This window comes from Solanum lycopersicum, chromosome 12 (assembly GCF_036512215.1).
Source record: "Solanum lycopersicum chromosome 12, SLM_r2.1".
Lineage (NCBI taxonomy): Eukaryota > Viridiplantae > Streptophyta > Magnoliopsida > Solanales > Solanaceae > Solanum > Solanum lycopersicum.
Window position 1 is genome coordinate 1633310 of NC_090811.1, and position 20428 is coordinate 1653737.

The 20428-nt window shown below is 34.1% G+C and overlaps 3 protein-coding genes across 4 annotated transcripts; 2 read left to right on the forward strand and 1 right to left on the reverse strand.

The window, feature by feature from the left end:
- The first annotated feature begins 1975 nt into the window (after nucleotides 1-1975).
- Nucleotides 1976-11046, forward strand: LOC101267969 (heme-binding-like protein At3g10130, chloroplastic). Of its 2 annotated transcripts, none has more exons than XM_010315406.3 (8): nucleotides 1976-2486; nucleotides 8335-8468; nucleotides 8558-8626; nucleotides 8816-8887; nucleotides 9208-9290; nucleotides 9389-9520; nucleotides 9837-10050; nucleotides 10671-11046. In XM_010315406.3, exons 2-8 carry the CDS (start codon nucleotides 8364-8366, stop codon nucleotides 10713-10715), a joined length of 720 nt encoding a protein of 239 aa, XP_010313708.2. In that variant the 5' UTR covers nucleotides 1976-2486; nucleotides 8335-8363; the 3' UTR covers nucleotides 10716-11046. The 2 variants fall into 2 exon arrangements, with proteins under 2 accessions (XP_010313708.2, XP_004251583.2); XM_004251535.5 differs by having other exon boundaries at nucleotides 2041-2486; nucleotides 8331-8468.
- Nucleotides 11047-11641: 595 nt separating this feature from the next.
- On the forward strand, nucleotides 11642-14234 carry LOC101268257 (3-ketoacyl-CoA synthase 11-like). The gene is made up of 2 exons (XM_019211589.3): nucleotides 11642-11781; nucleotides 12548-14234. Exon 2 carries the CDS (start codon nucleotides 12556-12558, stop codon nucleotides 14089-14091), a length of 1536 nt encoding a protein of 511 aa, XP_019067134.1. The 5' UTR covers nucleotides 11642-11781; nucleotides 12548-12555; the 3' UTR covers nucleotides 14092-14234.
- A 1694-nt stretch (nucleotides 14235-15928) lies between these two features.
- On the reverse strand, nucleotides 15929-19508 carry LOC101268740 (probable histone H2A variant 3). The gene is made up of 2 exons (XM_004251538.5): nucleotides 19277-19508; nucleotides 15929-16412 (listed from the first exon to the last, which is right to left on the reverse strand). The coding sequence occupies exons 1-2, from the start codon at nucleotides 19385-19387 to the stop codon at nucleotides 16116-16118; spliced, it is 408 nt and encodes a 135-aa protein (XP_004251586.1). The 5' UTR covers nucleotides 19388-19508; the 3' UTR covers nucleotides 15929-16115.
- Nucleotides 19509-20428: the final 920 nt, after the last annotated feature.

Genomic DNA, 20428 nt, shown 5'->3' on the forward strand with positions numbered 1-20428 from the left:
ACAACAATCATCAATTATATGTAAATGTTCGAAATTTATGTCCACTTTTTTTCATGTCAAATAAAGCTCAACTAATGGCGGTGTTTGGTTGAACTCTCATGATATACAATTCAAAAGATAGTCATTTAGATATCCAAATATTTACTATAATGACTTTACGGGAAATAACCTCTTTGCCCCGCAAAAATAGGGATAATAAGACATACATTCATCATATTTTCTTCAGAATCTACTTGTAAAATTACACCGATTATAGTTGTTGTGATTGGCATGGGTATTGCTTCTGAATTTTGTTGATTTTGATTCTTATTTATAATAAATAAACACATATATACCACTTTGAAGTTTGACTTTGTCTAGACATTAGATTAATTAACTAATATATGATATATTAATTTTTATTGATTGCTTAATTTGAACAACTTAGCTATGTAGATTTAGACTATTTATTTAGCATCATATGTTTAATTTATTCCTAAAGCTTTGTACTGTCATAATTAATTTGATTTTATATGTCGTATGCTAAAAAAAAATTATTTAAAAAAAGCCTTTAACTGTTTTCTTTTTTATACAATAAACTAGTAGAGCAATGCATGCTATTGATTAATATTTTTTTTAAAAAAAACTATTTTAATAGTTTCCTAATTATTGTAATATATTATGTTACCAATTAGTATGAAACACTACATGTTACACGATAACATCATCAAGTGAGAGCAACCGGAGCATAGTCATAATCTCCATCGTCATCGTCGCCACCTCTTTCTAAGTATGTTGTTGGTGCATAGTCATGCCCGTCATCGTTATTTTCATCATCATCTCCATATGAACACGACTTATGTTTCTTGGACGACTTTCCAAAAATGATACCGCATCCATGTCGAATTCTCCAGAAATACACTGCTTTTGATGATTTCGACACATTCCTAATAACATTTCTGAAGAATCTGAATAACATCATATACGAGTTTTACTTATCGGATCCAATAATATTGAAAATGCTAGATATTCTATATGTATCTTCTTATTATGCTTATATATATATAAAGGAAAAATAGGCTAAGTGTAGGCACGTTATGAAGTGTGTTATGTTACTTGAGGAATGTGCATAGCCATAACCTTGGCTATTACATTGTAAATTTACTTTACACCTTATATTATAATAAATAAATATGATAATTTGTGGAAATGAAAATCTCAAGTTGTGAATATGCCACTCTCTATTTCGATTTTATCGATTTTATGAAGTCAGAATCGAATTTATTTATTAACTTTTTGTTAATTTTCGTGAAAATAAGAACAAATATGTGCCCAATTATAATAAAAAATTGTATATTTAAATAAAACGTAAAAGATATATTTGAAGCGAAAGTACAACAAAAGTTTATTTAAACTATTTTTGATCGCATAAAAATATATATTTATTTTTGATAACTTATATCTTAATTTGCTACAATTAACAATTATTTTAACAAGTACAATAATTAAAATAAATGGTAAGCAGTACAATACACTTAATAAATTTTCTATAATAATCTATATAAATATCAGACACAAATAAAAAAAAAGAAAGGAAATTTACATAAATATACTATGATAAAAAAATATTTATCATTTATAGCAATAATATTTTTTTTCACTTGATCACTTTCAATTCATTTATAATACAAGTTTAATACATATTACAAAGAACAATTTATTATTCACATATAATACAAATTTTAATGATGAATAATACATTTTATCACACATTTTAATACACTTATAATACAACGTGACAATTTGTTACCAAACAAACATAATATATTTCAAAAAAACAATTATAATTCATATATTTTGCATACATAATTCACTTCTAACACATATTACAGATTTAACTAAGCATTGCTATAAATGATAATAAATAAAAAATATTACTAAAATCAGTAATTGTTTTTTAAAATATATTAATTTACGTAATTTCTCCTTGGAGAAAATCCCAACCATTACTTTCTATGGCTAATATTTATGACACGAAAACCAAAACATATCCTTTTAAAACCATAAAAAAAAAATACAGAACAGTACTAAAAAAATATTTAAAAATGTCCACCTCACAATTTTCCGACCTGATTTTCCGGCCATCACTTCACCGGCGACCCATTTTCCGGCAATGTCATCCTACTTCAGTTTTCTTCACTTCCCCCAAAAAAACCAAAACAAAAACTCTAAAATCTCAAAAAAAATTCAAAATTTATCAAAGTTTAGTTGATAAACAGAGTCCAATAAAAAACCCAACAGTTGATATGAATAAATTAGTTGAATTTTTATATGAAGATTTGCCTCATTTATTTGATGATCAAGGAATTAATCGTGTGGCTTATGATGATTATGTCAAATTTAGAGACCCAATTACTAAACATGATTCAATTGATGGCTATTTGTTTAATATTTCCATGTTGAAACAATTGTTTAGGCCTAATTTTCAACTTCATTGGGCTAAACAGGTTAGCATTTACTCGTTTCGTTTTAATTTATTTATCTTATTTTTTAAAAAAAATTTAGTCCGTTTCAAGAAAAAGAATATAAATTTTTAGATTTACTTTCTTAAACTTCGTGTCAAGTTAAAACCAGACAAATAAATTGAAATGTATAAAGTATATGTGAATTGGTAATTGTATGTTTGCACATTTTTGCCCTTTAGAAATCAAACTTATATACGAATATAACTTATGAGATATTATCATAAAAAAAACAAACTTATATGTTTGTTATGAGGTCATATTAAAGACTAGAGAAAGTGCAAATGGTTGGTTACTTTATTAGTTCATTAGTATCTTGGAAAATTGGTTACGAGTTTAACTTGTATATGCTGACAAAGCGTACGATTCTTTTTATGAGCTCGAATAATTATAAATAGTAGTTAGGAAAATGTGTTATGAGTTTAACTTATATACAATGATAGTGTGCAAAATTTACTCTAATAGTGTAGATGAAAGAGTTGGTTTTGGTTCTTGTGGAATCAAACTAAATGGAAGATGAATTAATATGAATATTTGGTAGGAAGATAATTAGTACAAAATACAAGTCAAAGATTGTATCTTGGTAGGTGAAAGTTAGGCAAACCATAAAATGGTTTGCTATCTTAACCTTGACAATTTTGACACATAGTGATGTCATGGATGACATCAATAGGATGAATTTATTCCTATAAATAGGTAGCTCTTAATTCATTTTCAAATTATCCTTTCACTTGCCTTCTCACCTTCTAAGGCATTGTGTTCTCTCTCTTGTAGTATTTCACTTATATTCCTTTTATAGTGAAATAAATATCGGTGCAGTTGTTCTTTGGTGGACGTAGGATCATTTTGATCCGAACCACATTAAATATTGTTGTTCTTCCTTGTTCTTTAGTTTCACGTTTCCGCTAACAATTGGTATCAGAGCAAGGTTTTGTCTGAGTATGCTCTGTGGTTGCAGCACAGTCTGAACTTCCACATCAGAAAAGGATTACTTTGGTTTTCTGTAGTTCCAAATACATTGTAGTAGAAAAGGAAGAACAAGTAAAAAAAAAAAATGAGTTCCATGAAGTTTGAAATTGATAGATTTAGTGGGCGCAACAACTTCAATATCTGGAAAATCCAGATGATAGCGTTACTGCGGAGGGAAGGTTCAATCCATGCTATTGACGGAAAGTACCCCGATAAGATATCGGATTCCGACAAAGAAAAGATTGAAGGAGATGCATTGAGTGCAATCCAACTGTCCCTTGCACCTAACGTACTTTGTGAAGTGAGTACAAGTACCGAAGAGACGGCCAAAGAGTTATGGAAAAAGCTGGAAGGGCTTTACCAGGACCAGTCAGTGACAACAAGGATGTTGTTACAACGGCGTCTTCATACATTTAAGATGGATTCAGGTACTTTGTTGCAAGACCATCTAGATGCATTCAATAAACTTGTGATGGACTTACAAACTGCTGGAATTAAAAAGGACGAGGAGACACTTGCATGTTCTTTACTATTTTCATTGACTTCAAAATATCGTGATATTGAGAATTCAATGATGTATAGCAAACAACCTATTAAACTTGAGCAAGTGCGGCAAGCACTAAACTCTTGTGATGTGCGGATGCATTTTGAAGGAGACAAAAGTGACGAAGCTAGTGGACTCTTTGTAAGAGGTCGTACTAGCCAAAAGGGAAGGAGCAAATCGAAGTACAGATCAAAGTCTCGTGTGAACAAAAAGAATGCGGAGTGTTGGGGCTGTCACAAGAAGGGGCACTTTGAACGAGATTGCCCTATGTCGAAGTCCAAAGAAAAGGCGAGTGCATCCATTGTTGAGAAAGTACATGATAATGATGATGATTATGTACTAACAACATCATGCAATAATGGAGTCTATGACAACACATGGATCTTAGACTCTGGTTGTACTCTGCATATGACATTCCGAAAAGATTGGTTCAGCAGCTATGAAACAAGCAGAGGAACTGTATTAATGGGCAATAATGCAACTTGTAAAATAGTTGGCATTGGTTCAGTTCATGTTCGCTGCCATGATGGAATCATGAGGACTATTACAGAAGTCCGTCATGTTCCTGATCTAAAGAAGAATTTGATCTCCCTGGGTACTTTAGATAAACAAGGCTATAAGTACATGAGTGAAGGAGGAACTATGAAAGTGACTAAAGGGTCTTTAGTCATGTTGAAGGCCAAGCTGGAGGATGGCCTCTACACACTTGCGGGAAGCACCATTATTGGCTCTGTAAATGCATCTACAGTGCAGTTATCTAATGATGACAAGGCAAAATTATGGCACATGAGACTAGGCCATATGAGCGCACGAGGATTGGAGATGTTGAGCAACCGCAACCTTTTGAATGGTGAGAAGATCGGCACACTTGAATTTTGTGAGCACTGCGTCTTAGGGAAGCAGAAAAAGGTCAGCTTCAGCACTGGCAAGCACAAGACGGGAAGGGTGCTAGACTACATCCATTCAGATTTATGGGGTCCCTCTAAGCTTCCATCAAAAGGAGGAAAGAGGTATCTTCTCACATTTATTGATGATTTTTCACGAAAGGTTTGGGTGCGTTTCCTGAAGACAAAAGGTGATGCTTTTGAAGCATTTAAAGAGTGGAAGATTTTGGTTGAAAATCAAATTGAGAGGAAAATCAAGTATCTTCGCACGGACAATGGCTTGGAGTTTTGCAGTGAAGAGTTCAATGATTTCTGCAAGGTTCATGGGATCGCAAGGCATAAGACGGTCAGGCACACACCACAGCAGAATGGAGTTGCCGAGAGAATGAACAGAACTCTTCTTGAGAAGGCTCGTTGTATGCTCTTACAAGCTAAGATGTCCAAAGTATTTTGGGCTGAAGCAGTTCATACTGCTTCTCATATTGTCAATCGGTCTCCAGCATCAGCGATTGACTTTAAGACTCCGAATGAGGTCTGGTCAGGTGAACCCTCTAACTATTCATACTTGCGAATATTTGGGTGTCCAACTTATTATCATGTTAATGAAGGTAAGCTTGAACCAAGGGCTAAAAAGGCCATATTCGTAGGGTATGTTGATGGAGTAAAAGGGTACAAACTATGGTGTTTGTCTTTACTCAAATTTGTAGTTAGTAGAGATGTTACCTTTGATGAATCCTCTATACTTGATCCTCGTAAAGTTTCTGTGGAGTTATCTAGAAATGAGAACAACGAGCAGGTGGAGCTACCGGTGGAGCTTACCAAGAAACGGGATCAAGAGACTCAAAGTGATGAGTCAAAAGATGCAGAAGAACTTGCTTCCAATGAACCATACACAATTGCGAAGGGAAGGGACAAAAGGCGGATACGGAAACCGGAACGTCTTATAGAGCAAGAAAATCTGATTGCACAAGCGTTCGTAGCTGCAGAAGAAGAGATTAAGGATCTCGAGCCCTCTTCGTATATTGAAGCAACTTCTTGCAAAGATGCTGCACAATGGCAGTTGGCCATGATGGAAGAGATGGAGTCTCTTCACAGAAATGAGACATGGGTCTTAGTTAAAAGGCCAAAAGGGATGAGGACAGTTGGATGCAAATGGGTCTACAAAAAGAAAGAAGGTATTCCAGAAGTGGAAGCTGCTAGGTTCAAGGCGAGATTGGTTGCAAAGGGTTTCAGTCAGAAGGAGGGAATTGACTACAATGAGATCTTTTCTCCAGTCGTGAAACATAGCTCAATTCGCGTGCTGCTAGCATTGGTTGCACAATTTGATTTAGAGCTTCAACAGCTTGATGTCAAAACCGCTTTTTTACATGGTGATCTAGAAGAGACAATCTATATGGATCAGCCTGAAGGTTTCCTAGCTGAAGGTAAAGAAGACCATGTATGCCAACTGAAGAAGTCTTTGTATGGTTTGAAGCAATCCCCTAGACAGTGGTACAAGAGGTTTGATGCATTCATGACTACACATGGATTTTCGAGGAGTGCATTTGATAGTTGTGTGTATCACAAGAAGATGTCTGGTAACTCTATGATTTATCTTTTGTTGTATGTTGATGATATGCTTATTGCTGCTAACAACATCACAGAGATAAATATTTTGAAGAAACTGTTGAGCAAGGAATTTGACATGAAGGATCTAGGAGTTGCAAAGAAAATCCTTGGAATGGAAATTTCAAGAGAAAATGGTGTTGTACATCTTTCTCAGAAGAGGTACATCCGAAAAGTTCTTGAAAGATTCAATATGGATATGAGCAATCCTGTAAGTACACCTTTAGCTTCTCATTTCAAGCTTTCAGAGTTACAAATGCCTCAATCTATGGATGAGGTGGAGCATATGTCAAAGGTTCCTTATGCGAGTGCAGTTGGTAGCATTATGTATGCTATGGTATGCACACGTCCAGATATTGCCCAATCCGTAAGTGTAGTAAGCAAGTACATGGCAAATCCAGGAAAAAGGCATTGGGAAGCTGTCAAGTGGATATTGAGATATCTCAAAGGAGCTCCTGATGTTGGCCTAACCTTTCGGAAAAGTGAAGGTATTTCAATTCTCGGTTATGTTGATTCTGACTATGCAGGGGATCTTGATCGAAGGAGGTCCACAACTGGATACATCTTTACTCTCGTTGGCAGTGCCGTTAGTTGGAAATCGACTTTACAGTCGATTGTCGCTTTGTCTACAACAGAGGCAGAATATATGGCAGCAACGGAGGCAGTGAAAGAAGCTATCTGGTTGAAAGGTTTGGTGGCAGAATTGAGTTCAGCTCAGCTTAAATCAATTCTAAAATGTGATAGTCAAAGTGCTATTCATTTGATTAAAAATCAAAGATTTCATGAGCGAACCAAACATATTGATGTCAGATTTCATTTTATTCGAGATGTCGTAGAAAAGGGAGCTATCAAGGTTGAGAAGGTTATCACAGACGATAACGCTGCAGACATGTTGACCAAAATAGTCCCGCTTGCCAAGTTTGCACACTGCAAGGACTTGGCGGGAATATGATGCAACTCTAAGAGAACAACTGCTAGGTGGAGCTGGTATGTTCAACAAAGGTTTGATTCTTCTTGTTTCTTACAATGGGATTGCCCAGTAAGCTTAGAAGTTTTGGCCGGAGTTGTTTATACGCATGCTTGGAACACAAACCAAGGTGGAGATTGAAAGAGTTGGTTTTGGTTCTTGTGGAATCAAACTAAATGGAAGATGAATTAATATGAATATTTGGTAGGAAGATAATTAGTACAAAATACAAGTCAAAGATTGTATCTTGGTAGGTGAAAGTTAGGCAAACCATAAAATGGTTTGCTATCTTAACCTTGACAATTTTGACACATAGTGATGTCATGGATGACATCAATAGGATGAATTTATTCCTATAAATAGGTAGCTCTTAATTCATTTTCAAATTATCCTTTCACTTGCCTTCTCACCTTCTAAGGCATTGTGTTCTCTCTCTTGTAGTATTTCACTTATATTCCTTTTATAGTGAAATAAATATCGGTGCAGTTGTTCTTTGGTGGACGTAGGATCATTTTGATCCGAACCACATTAAATATTGTTGTTCTTCCTTGTTCTTTAGTTTCACGTTTCCGCTAACAGTAGATAACTACAAGTAAACGTTCATAAAAAGTGGTATTAGTATATTGGAATATGGATTATGAGTTTAACTTCTATATACAGAAAGTGTATGAAATTTGTTTAGTCGCGATTAAAAGTGGTATTAGTATGTTGGAGAATTGGTTAGTGGATGTTGAACGCCTTTTGATTTCTTCATGTGTTTTAGTTCTTCATATTTTGAACCTTTTGGTGAAAATACGAGTTCCGACACTGCTAAGATGTATAATGCATTGATTATGAACGAGTGATTGAGTTTGTTGTAGACAGGGCCCTATGAAATAACTACAAGATGGACTATGGTGATGAAGTTCGTTCTTCTTCCATGGAAACCTGAATTAGTCTTCACTGGCACTTCTGTTATGGGCGTCAATCCTGAAACGAACAAGTTTAACAGCCACGTGGTTTGATTTTTCGCTCTTCCTCGTTGCAAATTCATTGAATAATTAGATCACCTTGTTGATTAGTTACCGATTCCTGTTGAAATATGTAGGACTACTGGGATTCGATTCAGAATAATGATTATTTTTCTCTAGAAGGTTTGCTCGAGGTCATAAAACAGGTGTGTATCAAATGCTTTCAAGCAATATATGTTGCTCAGACTCTCCAAAAATGTATGTCACCCGTATTAGATCCTCCAAGAAGTGCACTACTTTGGAGGATCTGACTCGTACCTTTCGCCATTTTTGAGGAGTCAGAGCAGCATAGCTGTACGGATGTTATTTAAATTTGAGTTGCAATTTTCGAGCAGTTAAGAATTTACAAGACCCCTGACTTGGGAACGCCCAGCTATCAAATACTAAGAAGAACAGCAGCTTATGAGGTTCGTAGTATTTATCTTATAGCATCGTACTTCAAGCTAATATAAGAACTTACTTCTTTACTTATATCTTTGAATTGTTTCTGCTACTTTTAGCCTATGTTACTCGGATTCTCCAAAAATTAGCTGAACGATCGCATTAAAGTTTTAAAATTACGTATATTTGAAGTTCTGTATACTTAAGTTTGTTTACTGTAGTTGGTGGTTGCACCGTGCAGAGTGCATTGCATTGTTGTTCAGCTTAGGGGTGAATGATGAATCCCAACTAATGTTCTAAAACTTTACGTTGTGAAATGCTCGTAATTATCATTTGTGTATTACAGGTAAGGAAGTATGATCCTTTCATAGTTGTAGAAACAGAAGGCGACAATCTCGCAGGAAATAGAGGTTTCAATGATGTTGCCGGGTGAGATAAAAACGACTCATTTTTCTTCTTTTCTTTTGGTATCTGTTATGGTGTTTTGTGTTTCAGATTTTGAAGATCGTGCACTCCTCTAAATATAGGTACATATTTGGAAAGAATGCTACAACGGAGAAGATACCGATGACTACTCCTGTCTTCACTCAGGCATTTGATACTGAAAACTCTAAAGTGTCGATCCAAATAGTTCTTCCATCGGATAAATCTTTGAGCAGGTAACATGTTTTCTTAGTCAAAATAAACGAAAACATAAACATCTCACACTGGAGTGGAAATAGTGAGTAATATGTATGTGTAAGCACAGAGGCGGGCGGATCTAGACTTTTAACTCTTATCAGTTCAACTTTAAGATTCTTAGCATTGATCTCACTGTACTTTTGAGAATACGAGTTGATATTTCAATTTTTGTTGAAACTTAGTGTTTTTCATATATGTCATAAGCCTCGTCCGCGTCTGCTATAAAGATTTGAACTTTACTTCTTTTCTTTGTCAAACAGAACAATTGTGAAATTAAAGTTTTATTTTGAATAGCTTACCAGCTCCAAGTAAAGAAGGTATTAGCTTAAGGAAAACGGAAGGAGGCATCGCTGCTGCAATAAAGTTTAGTGGCAAACCAACAGATGATGTTGTTCGAGAAAAGGAGAAACAACTCCGATCTAGTCTTATAAGAGACGGTCTCAAGCCTCGATCTGGTTGTATGCTTGCTCGCTACAATGATCCTGGTCGCACGTGGAAATTTATAATGGTATGTTCTGTGTTCTGGATAATTGTTTGTTTCGTTTCATCCCTTATTAAGTTCCTTTGCTTTATTTACTTCTTTGTATTTCCGGATCCTATTATCAGTCCCTTAGATACGAACTATGATCCTCACGAGCTCTTTAGAATGTTATTAGAGAATTTGTACATGATGTTTCCATCTGAATTTAAGATGCATAAACATGAACATGCCCTGAAATCCCGGTGGATTAGAGATACATTGACGATGGTCTCTTTGAAAGGTTCGCAAATTGGCTGATATATGACCAACTAGTTTAAGATTGAGACGGTGATTGATCGACTCATAAGCTTCGTATGACATTATATTATGTTTAGGAGATTATATCTATTGCTACTGTTCTCATTTGATGAAAGGTTTGAAATTTATTCAGAGGTGGCTGATCTATAGCCTAACTTACGAGTTCTCCGGGACAAAGAAATTCACTAAATATCTATAAATATTTGACTGTTACGTAGTTATTATTGTATATCAACTTGAGGTCGATGAAGGAACACATAAACTTCGAATATTGAATTCATTTTCTCACTTTTTAAAGTTATTTTTTGTCTGAATATTTCTTTTTTTTGTTTGTTTGTCTGGACTTGTAGAGGAATGAAGTTCTTATATGGCTTGAAGACTTCAAGCTGGATTGAATGTTAGCTATTCTTTTGGTGTTCATATTATTGGTTCCCAATCTCAAAATTGTTGAGTTTTTGATGAGTGAAAGACAAGACATTCACAAATTTGATGATATGGTTTGTGCCTATTTTGGTAATGTGTCATTGTACACAGGGTCTACTGGAAACAACTTATCTACCCCACAACGATAGAGGGATGGTCTGTGTATGTGTTATTCTCTCCAGATCGCAGTTGTGAGATTATACGGGATATGTTGTTGAAAATATGGGTTGTACATAGTAATGAGTATGCTTGTGTTGAGTTCAATTAACACTAAAAAAGATTTATATTATTCATTGCACCAAATTATGCTACTTTTTTTTATTTTATTTAGTGGTATATGGGCCGGATTTGCGTGTAGTTTGGCTATTTCACTAGATATATGTTACCTTCAACCCGTACATGTGTGTTTCAATTGTAAAGTTAATTAAAACGATAACTCTAACATGTTATAATAGGTTAAACTACTAAGATCATGTGAAATCTTTAAATTTTCAAATTATCGGTGTATATAATTTAAATATGTCATGTTATAGTGACATATTTTCTTTTTATTTTAAAGTGAATATTGAACCACTTAGGTAATTACCTTGAATGACTTTTTCTTATTTTAAAGTTTTGTGGGTTTAGTGGAATCCTTTATTTTCTAACTATTTATATATATATATATATATATATATATATATATATGTAAAAAAAAGTTTTTTTTTTTTAAACCTACTGACTCTAGATTATAGATTCGAATTGTCAAAGCACAAAAATGCCCTACATAAGGTAGTATTATCCATTTAAATTAATGGCATTCCATATTTTTCTAAATATTTATTTTTTATTTTTTAATGTAACCATTAAACTCTCACAACCCCATATTTGTAACAAAAATTATTCAATGGATAACATAATTTTACACTAATTGTTTACCTTGTTGTTATGGTGTAAACTCTCTCTCTCTTTTGCTTCTCTAGAGGGAATTGAAGCGATTTTGGGTGTTATTTGCTCTTTATCTGAAAACTCTTCGTGTTTCTTATCGACCATTTAGAGGTTAGTTTTTTTCTTGGAATATTTTTAATTTGGTGTTTCTGAATTTTAATGTAATGTTTATATATTCATGAAATATTCTATTGTTGATCATACATAATGGTGATTGGATTTTCCTTAATTGGCATTGATACAAATTATTTCCAACATTTTTTTCTTTTCAAACATGTTTTACTTGAGCCAAAGATCTATCGTAAATATCTTCTCTACCCAACAAAAGGTCGGATTAAGGTCTGCCTATACACTAGATCGACCGGTTACCCCCTGTAATTGACCCCTAAGCTCGAGCGAATCGGAAACTATTGTATCTTTTCTAAAACGGCACTCTCCCTTTCCAAACCTAACTTATGAAATTATACTGAATATGTCATTGTTCGGCATCGATACAAGTTATGCACCTTCTTTTTTTTCATTCTAATGCTCTAAATCAAGAAATAACAAGATTATGATAGGATCTAATCTCCTTAATCAGAATTTGGAACAAGATTAACTATTTGTATGAAAATCAAAGTAAATTTAAATAAAAACACATCTGAACTATCACTTTTTCATGTAAGTAGAAATTGATAAAACGTTGAAAGACACATGTCTTATCCTTCAAAAGTAATGTACTTTTAAGGATATGACACGAGTACTGCGCTAAATTTTGGAGAGACCAAGCAACATAGTTTACCATCTATGTAACTGCTCAAATAGTTTTTTGACACTGCTTACGAAAAATTCTGCGTACGCCACTGACTTAAACTCCGTGTCTAATGTTTTTAAACAGGAAGGAAAATGACAGAAGCAAAAGAAACAAGTACACCTTTGATGCCACCTTCATCAAACAAGTTGCCAGATTACAACAAATCAGTTAAGTTGAAATATGTAAAACTTGGTTACCATTACCTCATTACTCATGGAATGTATCTTTTATTAACTCCATTAGTAGCTGTGGTTGCTGCTCACATGTCAACAATTACACCTCAAGATCTATCTGAATTATGGGACAATCTTCAATACAATCTCATATCTGTAATTTCATGTTCAACACTTATAGTAATCGTATTAACTGTCTACGTAGTAACACGTCCTCGTCCTGTGTACCTTGTGGACTTCAACTGTTACAAGCCTAGTGAAGCATTTAAGTGCACAATGCAGACTTTCATGGATCAGTCTAAGCTAACTGGTGCATTTTCTGAGGAGAATCTTGATTTCCAACGGAGGATTTTACAGCGATCAGGACTTGGAGACAACACGTATTTCCCTGAGGCTTTGCTCAACATACCACCAAATCCGTCTTTGAAAGAAGCTAGGAAAGAGGCAGAGACGGTTATGTTTGGTGCTATTGATGGTCTGTTGGCTAAAACGAACATGAAAACGAAGGACATTGGGATATTGATTGTGAATTGCAGTTTGTTTAATCCAACTCCGTCTTTGTCTGCAATGATCATAAATCATTATAAGCTTAGAGGGAACATAGCTAGTTATAATTTAGGCGGAATGGGATGTAGTGCAGGGGTAGTTTCTATCGATCTTGCTAAAAAATTACTTCAAGTGCATCCAGGTACATATGCATTGGTTGTTAGTACAGAGAATATAACACTCAATTGGTATCTTGGAAATGACAGATCAAAATTAGTGTCGAATTGCTTGTTCAGAATGGGAGGTGCAGCTATACTTCTTTCAAATAAATGGACAGAGAGGAGGAGATCGAAATACCAACTTTTGCATGCTGTTCGTACAAATAAAGGTGCAGACGACAAGTGTTTTGCTTCCGTTACACAAGAGGAGGATGCTAACGGGAAACTAGGTGTTTCTTTGTCGAAAGAACTCATGGCAGTGGCTGGAGATGCTTTAAAAACCAACATTACTACTCTTGGACCTCTTGTGTTACCGATATCAGAACAATTGCTTTTCTTTGCTACACTCGTTGGTAAGAAACTATTTAAGATGCAGCTGAAGCCTTATATTCCTGATTTCAAACTAGCATTCGAGCATTTCTGTATTCATGCTGGTGGAAGAGCTGTTTTAGATGAAATAGAGAAGAATTTGCATCTTACTGAAAGGCACCTCGAGCCATCAAGAATGACATTGTATCGTTTTGGAAACACTTCGAGTAGCTCTTTATGGTACGAGCTGGCTTATACGGAAGCTAAGAGAAGAGTGAAGAGAGGTGACAGAGTGTGGCAAATAGGATTTGGTTCAGGATTCAAGTGTAATAGTGCTGTATGGAAGGCTTTGAGGACTATAAAGCCAGTAAAGGAAGTGAATCCATGGATGGATGAGATAGATAAGTTTCCCGTGGACGTTCCAAGGGTAGCAAATTTTTAAATACCTAATATGTCATTTAGAAAGCAGAGACAGAGACGGATACAGAATTTGAAGGTAGTTGGTATACTTATTGAGACATAGTAAAGGACAATTTGTTAGTTGTCTATATAAGAGAGTTTTGTTGTCTTTTGGATGTTACCAATTGTTTTAGAGTTCAATCAACTATTTTTGAAACCTTATTAGGTTGTGAGGTTTGATTAAAGCTTGTAATCTTTGACAGATTTATTATTCGAAGGATAATGTTGATAGCCATTTTTCTAATATTGTTACAAATTCTTTTGACAAATGTAGCCGGAATGAATTATGAAAGCTTGAAGCTAAATTTCCTGCATTCTGTTGTCATTATTGATGTGCAAGCTTGTTTGCGCACATCTTAACTATTCAACGAACAATGATAATAAGACATTTATTGCATATAAACTTGTGTATATAATTGTTTGAAATCATCCAACATCCACTCGTCGATGTTGGGAAGATCTCGTATCCCCGTTTCGACAATTCATATTCGTTTATTCGATCAATCAACTGAAAAGGATCATTTAGCAATATTGTTAATCAATTCTATAATGAAGATTGTTTTATCCATTCAGCTCTCCCAAATAGTCGAATTTTTCTTAGACAACGATAAATGTTAAAAGATCTGCTAATTTAATTCATATTTCAAAAATAGATAATTTTATATCTAAACCGCATCACATTAATTATTTAGTATGTGATCAACCATGCTTAAAGATATGAAGGAGCCTGTTGGACTATGCCAACAAAACAATTGTATATCAGGCATTTGCAGACATAAAAACCTCCAAAAATGAAGTACCAACTTTAATCAAATCGTTAATCAGTTGACTAGTGAATGTGCAGTATTACACCTCCAGCTATATTATCCTTGATCAAGAGTATCCGGTTCTTTGTCACCTTGAATAGCTAGCCGTAAACATCTTGGATGATACGTTTCACCTTTAAATGCTTTGTTTGCATTTTCAGCGAATGACAATACCAAGTTTTAAAGCCAAAATTTAGAAAACATGAATTATTATTATTATTTGATAATTTCTTTTATATATTTATTAATTATAATTTAATAATTATTTTTCTTTCAATTGAAAATATAACATCCTTGTAATATTTCGTATAACACGAATAGACATATATAAATTATTGTACATTAATTAACACCACAAATGTTTAGATCTGAGGTAAGTTCTTATGTATTATAATTTGAAAACTTTCTCAATTGAATATATTATTACATAAACTATTAGAATTATTCTAGAAGTATTTAAAAATAGAATTAAGATTTCACCTTTTGAGTGTACCAAATACATAGACTATCAATTTTTAGTAGCATAATACTTCATAATACCTTTAGTTACAAAAAAGTATAGTCGTTATCCTCATTATTGTATAATTATTATGCTTTAAAACACGTTCAAAGTTAAAAGAGAATGTCTTTCAAAATTTAGTTTTTTGATCATCTTACTAATTTGAACTTGAAATGTTTATTAGACATTTATTTCAAAACAAAATGAAACTAGTCTTACAAAGCCAAGGTTAAAACCAGGGGCGAACTCACGTGACTCGGTAAGGGTACACATACACTCGCTAACTTCGAAAAAATGATATATATTATATATATATAAAACTAGCAAAACAAAGAATATAATTAACAGTGCAATCATAAATAACATAAATGTGTCCTTGTGCAATTGGTACAAGCTAGTGAGACACAAGTTCAAACCCAGCTAGTTACCTATTTTTATTTTAAATTTGCCTTAGAGCTTATATTAGTGCACCCAAAGTCTTCAAAACCTGGGTTCGCCTCTGGTCGAAACATGAATAGTTCAAATTGAAGTCAATTAAATAACATTAAATTTAGTCTGTCATCAAAGGACAACGGAATATGCAAACATAAAATTCTATGTCTATGCATTTGCAAACACCAAAACCAACTTTCTTGAAGTTATGCAAAAGAGAGTATGGCAACATAACAATTTCTATGTCTAGTTGTAGCACACAGGCTTCCATTACTCCTTAGAAGATTTGTTGATGAGTGATTTGTGAATGTGTGGTATAACACCCCCTCCCGCTATTGTTCCTTTGATCAGAGTGTCAAGTTCTTCATCACCTCGAATTGCTAGCTGCAAATGTCTTGGGGTGATACGTTTCACCTTTAAATCCTTGCTTGCATTTCCAGCCAGCTCCAATACCTCAGCGGTTAGATACTCCAAGATTGCAGCAGAGTAGACAGCTGCAGTAGCACCCACTCTCCCATTGGCGTTGGTTCTCTCCTTCAGCAGTCGATGGATACGCCCAACTGGAAACTGAGAAGGCACAAGACAAACAATTTAGAAACCACAAAGGAAAGTCAGTGTCACATAATCATCTTATTAATCAAATTAGATGAATGAACAAAAATACAAAGACATTAGTACACAGGGCAGTATAACACAAGTTTTGGTATCGTATGCCATTGCCATGATCCATATAGGAGTGTACAACATTATATGGATGCCTTGGCTTTGAAACGACAAAGTATTAATGTCAACTATGAGTCAATTAAAGGGCTCTTAACTTTATGTTCAATATCATGAAAAAGGAATCAGAGTAAAAGAGATAACTATGGTCATTGCCTAATAGTTGAGCAGTTTGCAGGCTAAACTACCACCAAACAGACCTTATTATTCACACAAGTTGTGCAGTGATACAGAAATCAGAATGACCAAATTCTTTTGTATCATTCTCCATTACCGCTAGCAGTATTTTCTTGCATCGTCAAATTCATCACTGGATAGAAACCAGCTCCCTTCACTCCCGCCCCTCCTGTCCCTCTCGCCCAAAAAAAAAAGGGACAGACAATTGCCAACCTGTTAGAAAACAAGTTTCTAATTGATTTGACTTACAATTTCAAAAATTGCTTCCAAAGCTATTTATCTTCACGATCATCGCAAAAAGATCAGTATAAACCTCAGTAACATCAAGCCTTCTCACCTCTATAAACAACGCAGACCAAGTCCTTAAGTTCATTCATGACAAGTTCAATTGATCCTAACCATCATACCAAGATAAGTCCGCCATTGCCAAAAAATTCAAATTTTGTATAGACAGAAGAGGAGACAATCCCTAACCCAAAGCTGCACGAACAACAATGTCAATGCTCATTAGGTCCTCAAAACAAAAAGGAGTGTGTAGCTGGTGATTATGGTTGAATTTATTCCCATGGCTATTTTTCTGCTTCTTCATTTCTGACTACTTTGAATCTATTTCTTGAAAATCCCCCAAACTCATGAATAACCAGGACTATAAACTACCATGTTTCACGTTTTCAACAGCTCTTAAATACAGTCCTTATAAATGAACGGAACAACCCCATAAAGCCATCATGCCAAATTTTGACACCTTATACTAAACCATAAGAAATAGAAAGCAGCTTATTGAAGTACTGCTTTGATATTAACCATTTCCACGGAAGAGAAACACAAACTTAAGTCCATCAACACACTAGATAATCTCAAGATTAGTTCATTGCGAACTTCTTCAACTTTGCTTTAGGTAAAAAAGATAGTTTAGCCTCTTTCGGTTCCTAACATCAAAGCTCAATCCAATCTTAGTGCGTGTAATGTACACAAGAACACAGGCTCTAGTTCAGCTCAAATAAATTGAAATAAAGAATTATTTACAAGTACCTGAAAATCAGCGGGGTAAAAGACAGTGTCTCAAGGGAGAAAATAAAATAATAATAATACAGGACAAAGGTTCCAGTTCAGCGTAATATCATATTGATTAGAATAAAGGTTATATATCTAAGCAATCTACATCTAAAAAATGTGTAAGCCATTACTAAATAGTGGACCAATCTTTTCTAATATGTATTAACCATACACATTTCTTTAGTTGCAAAGTAATAAAAGATATTCCTACGATCCACAAAAAAGGAGGGGAAAACCAGAGGTAGAGTATGGATTTGAACATTATGGTTTCGGATTTGGAATTCTACCACAAACCATTTGATTTAACGATTTTGAACTCTATTATTTGTACTCCCTCCCATCCCAAAATAGTTGTCATGTTTCACTTTTCAATAGTCAATTTGACTAATCATTGGAATGACATTTCATTAGATCAATTTTAAAGTTTGAATTCAAATATTCAAGGAATTACTCGAAAAAGATACTCTAATTAGTAATGGCTTCTCACATATTAAAAATATATTTTAAAGTGTTGGTCAAAGTTCAAATAGTTTGACTCGAAAAATGTGAAAAGTGACAAGTATTTTGGGACCGAGGGAATACTTATTTAGTGGATTATTTAACCACATATACAGGGTCCGAGCCAAATCTATAGGGTTCGGATAATCCCCGAAGTCCTTAACTACCTCTAAGAAGAAAAAAACTAAATACAACAACAAAGAACAACTACGGAACACAAAAAGGATAGTGGTAATAAAGCGAAAAACACAAAAAATTCTAAGGTCCTTTGGAACTTTAAACACAAACCCGAAATAAAATGTGGACTTTAAACGAAAAAAGGAGCAAATAGGAAAAAATATACAAATGTGTTTGTGTAGTCCAACATTAACACTCACAAGCATGATTAACAAATATATAAACGAAAAAATCAAACAAAAACAAAGTGAACTATCAATTTCTTAAAACTCGCTACTTCAAAATCATGCTCATTCCCAAGGAGAAGTACGCCTTAGAACCTTCACGATAACACTAAAGCTCCCATAAAGCTAGACAAAGCACTCAACATGTTTTCGACTTCAATGCTTAAACGCGCAACATCAACAACAAGAAACTTTAACATTTCTCATCAAAATTACTTAATTAAAACAAAAAAATGAGCTTTTAACAGATAAAAATGCGCAAACTTTTCAAATTCAAGCTCAATTCCATATCGAATAATAGGAAAATTAAACTATATATCAAAAGAATGAGAAACAACCCATAACTCATTACTAAATAGTGGTCAACTCTTTTCCAATTACACATTTTTATGCAAATTTAACAACTTTGCCAGTAAAACAGAGAACTTCAAATCCAATTTGAATTTTCCAGCCTAAAAAACACAAACCCAGAAACTATAACTCATCAAAAACCCTAATTTACGATCATAAATCAAATAATCAATCCAAAAACATCAAAAAAATGAAGAATTAAGCGCAAACTCAGAAGAAAAAACAAACCTGTAGACCAGCACGAGAAGAACGAGAAGTGGGTTTCTTCTTCTCCTTTTCTTTATCCTTATTAGCCGCTGTTTTCCCCATAATCAAACCCTTAGCTCCTTTTCCCGACATTTTTTCCGGTCGAAATTGGGTGATTTTCCGATTGGATTTTTTTTTATCCAAAAAATTTCAGCACAGTCGAGAGAGACGAGAGTATATAGTGTTTTTATATATATATAAAATAATGTGATTGGGACTGAGCTGGAAGGGGGTGGGGCACAATCTAATGAAAGATTTTTTCGACTATTTTACCCTTGAGTTGTGAATGAAATTACTCTTGAGAAGCATGTGGTTTACTAGATTGAGAAGGGTAAAAGAGTAAATTGACAGAAACTCCAACTTTGTAACTTTTAATTTTTATTATATTTTACTATGGCTTTTCACTGTCATTCATCGAATAAGACTACGTTGCCTAGTTGATTTTTGCTTGGAAGAGGGTTGCTTTCTTTTTTTACTCGTATTGAGAATATGTATATATGCGTTTATAGTATATCTTCTTTTATAGTTAGAGGTTTTGAGTTGTTCGCTTATTAATGTAGTACATGGGTTGGGTTCAGAATGTTGTACAGTTCGATTCATTTTCTATGAGGGCACTAGAACGTTGAGAGGAGCGAGAAGAATATATTTCCGGTGCACCAGTTAACGCTCCTGGTAAATATTGAACAGTCAAGTACGTAGTAGAAAATTATTGTAGTCTATTTTCTTTTGAAACATTTAAAACAAATGAAAATACAAAATATGGCAAAAGTAAATATAACAAGAATTGGTGTGATTTAGGAATGGGATTTGAGGATGATATGAGTGTAAATATCATATTTTATTTCTATTTTATATAAAGTAGTAAGGTTGTTTCGGATAGATCCATAATTATTTAAAAAAAAGTTTGAAAATACAAGAGTTGAGAAGCTCAAATACTTAATGTACTAAAGAGAAAGAATATTGAAAAAAAAAATTAGTAAGATAACCAAATTAAAAGAATTAACGTGAGAGAATCTCAGCAGCTTAATTGATGATTATTTGAAATTTCAACTTGTTCACCAACATGAATTGTGGTGCACTAGTGAGAGTGTCTCACCCTTAACCAGAGGTTTCGGATTCGAGCCCTGGTATAAA

What these genes read in the sequence shown, in the direction of transcription:
- LOC101267969 (XM_004251535.5), top strand. Translation starts at nt 2,085, where the DNA reads ATGTCCACCTCACAATTTTCCGACCTGATTTTCCGGCCATCACTTCAC. An exon ending in GAAGAACAGCAGCTTATGAG is followed by an intron (nt 8,888 to 9,207) that starts GTTCGTAGTATT and finishes TGTGTATTACAG; the next exon opens with GTAAGGAAGTATGATCCTTT. An exon ending in TCGGATAAATCTTTGAGCAG is followed by an intron (nt 9,521 to 9,836) that starts GTAACATGTTTT and finishes TATTTTGAATAG; the next exon opens with CTTACCAGCTCCAAGTAAAG.
- LOC101268257 (XM_019211589.3), top strand. Translation starts at nt 12,556, where the DNA reads ATGACAGAAGCAAAAGAAACAAGTACACCTTTGATGCCACCTTCATCA.
- LOC101268740 (XM_004251538.5), bottom strand. Translation starts at nt 19,387, where the DNA reads ATGTCGGGAAAAGGAGCTAAGGGTTTGATTATGGGGAAAACAGCGGCT. An exon ending in CTTCTCGTGCTGGTCTACAG is followed by an intron (nt 16,413 to 19,276) that starts GTTTGTTTTTTC and finishes GTGCCTTCTCAG; the next exon opens with TTTCCAGTTGGGCGTATCCA.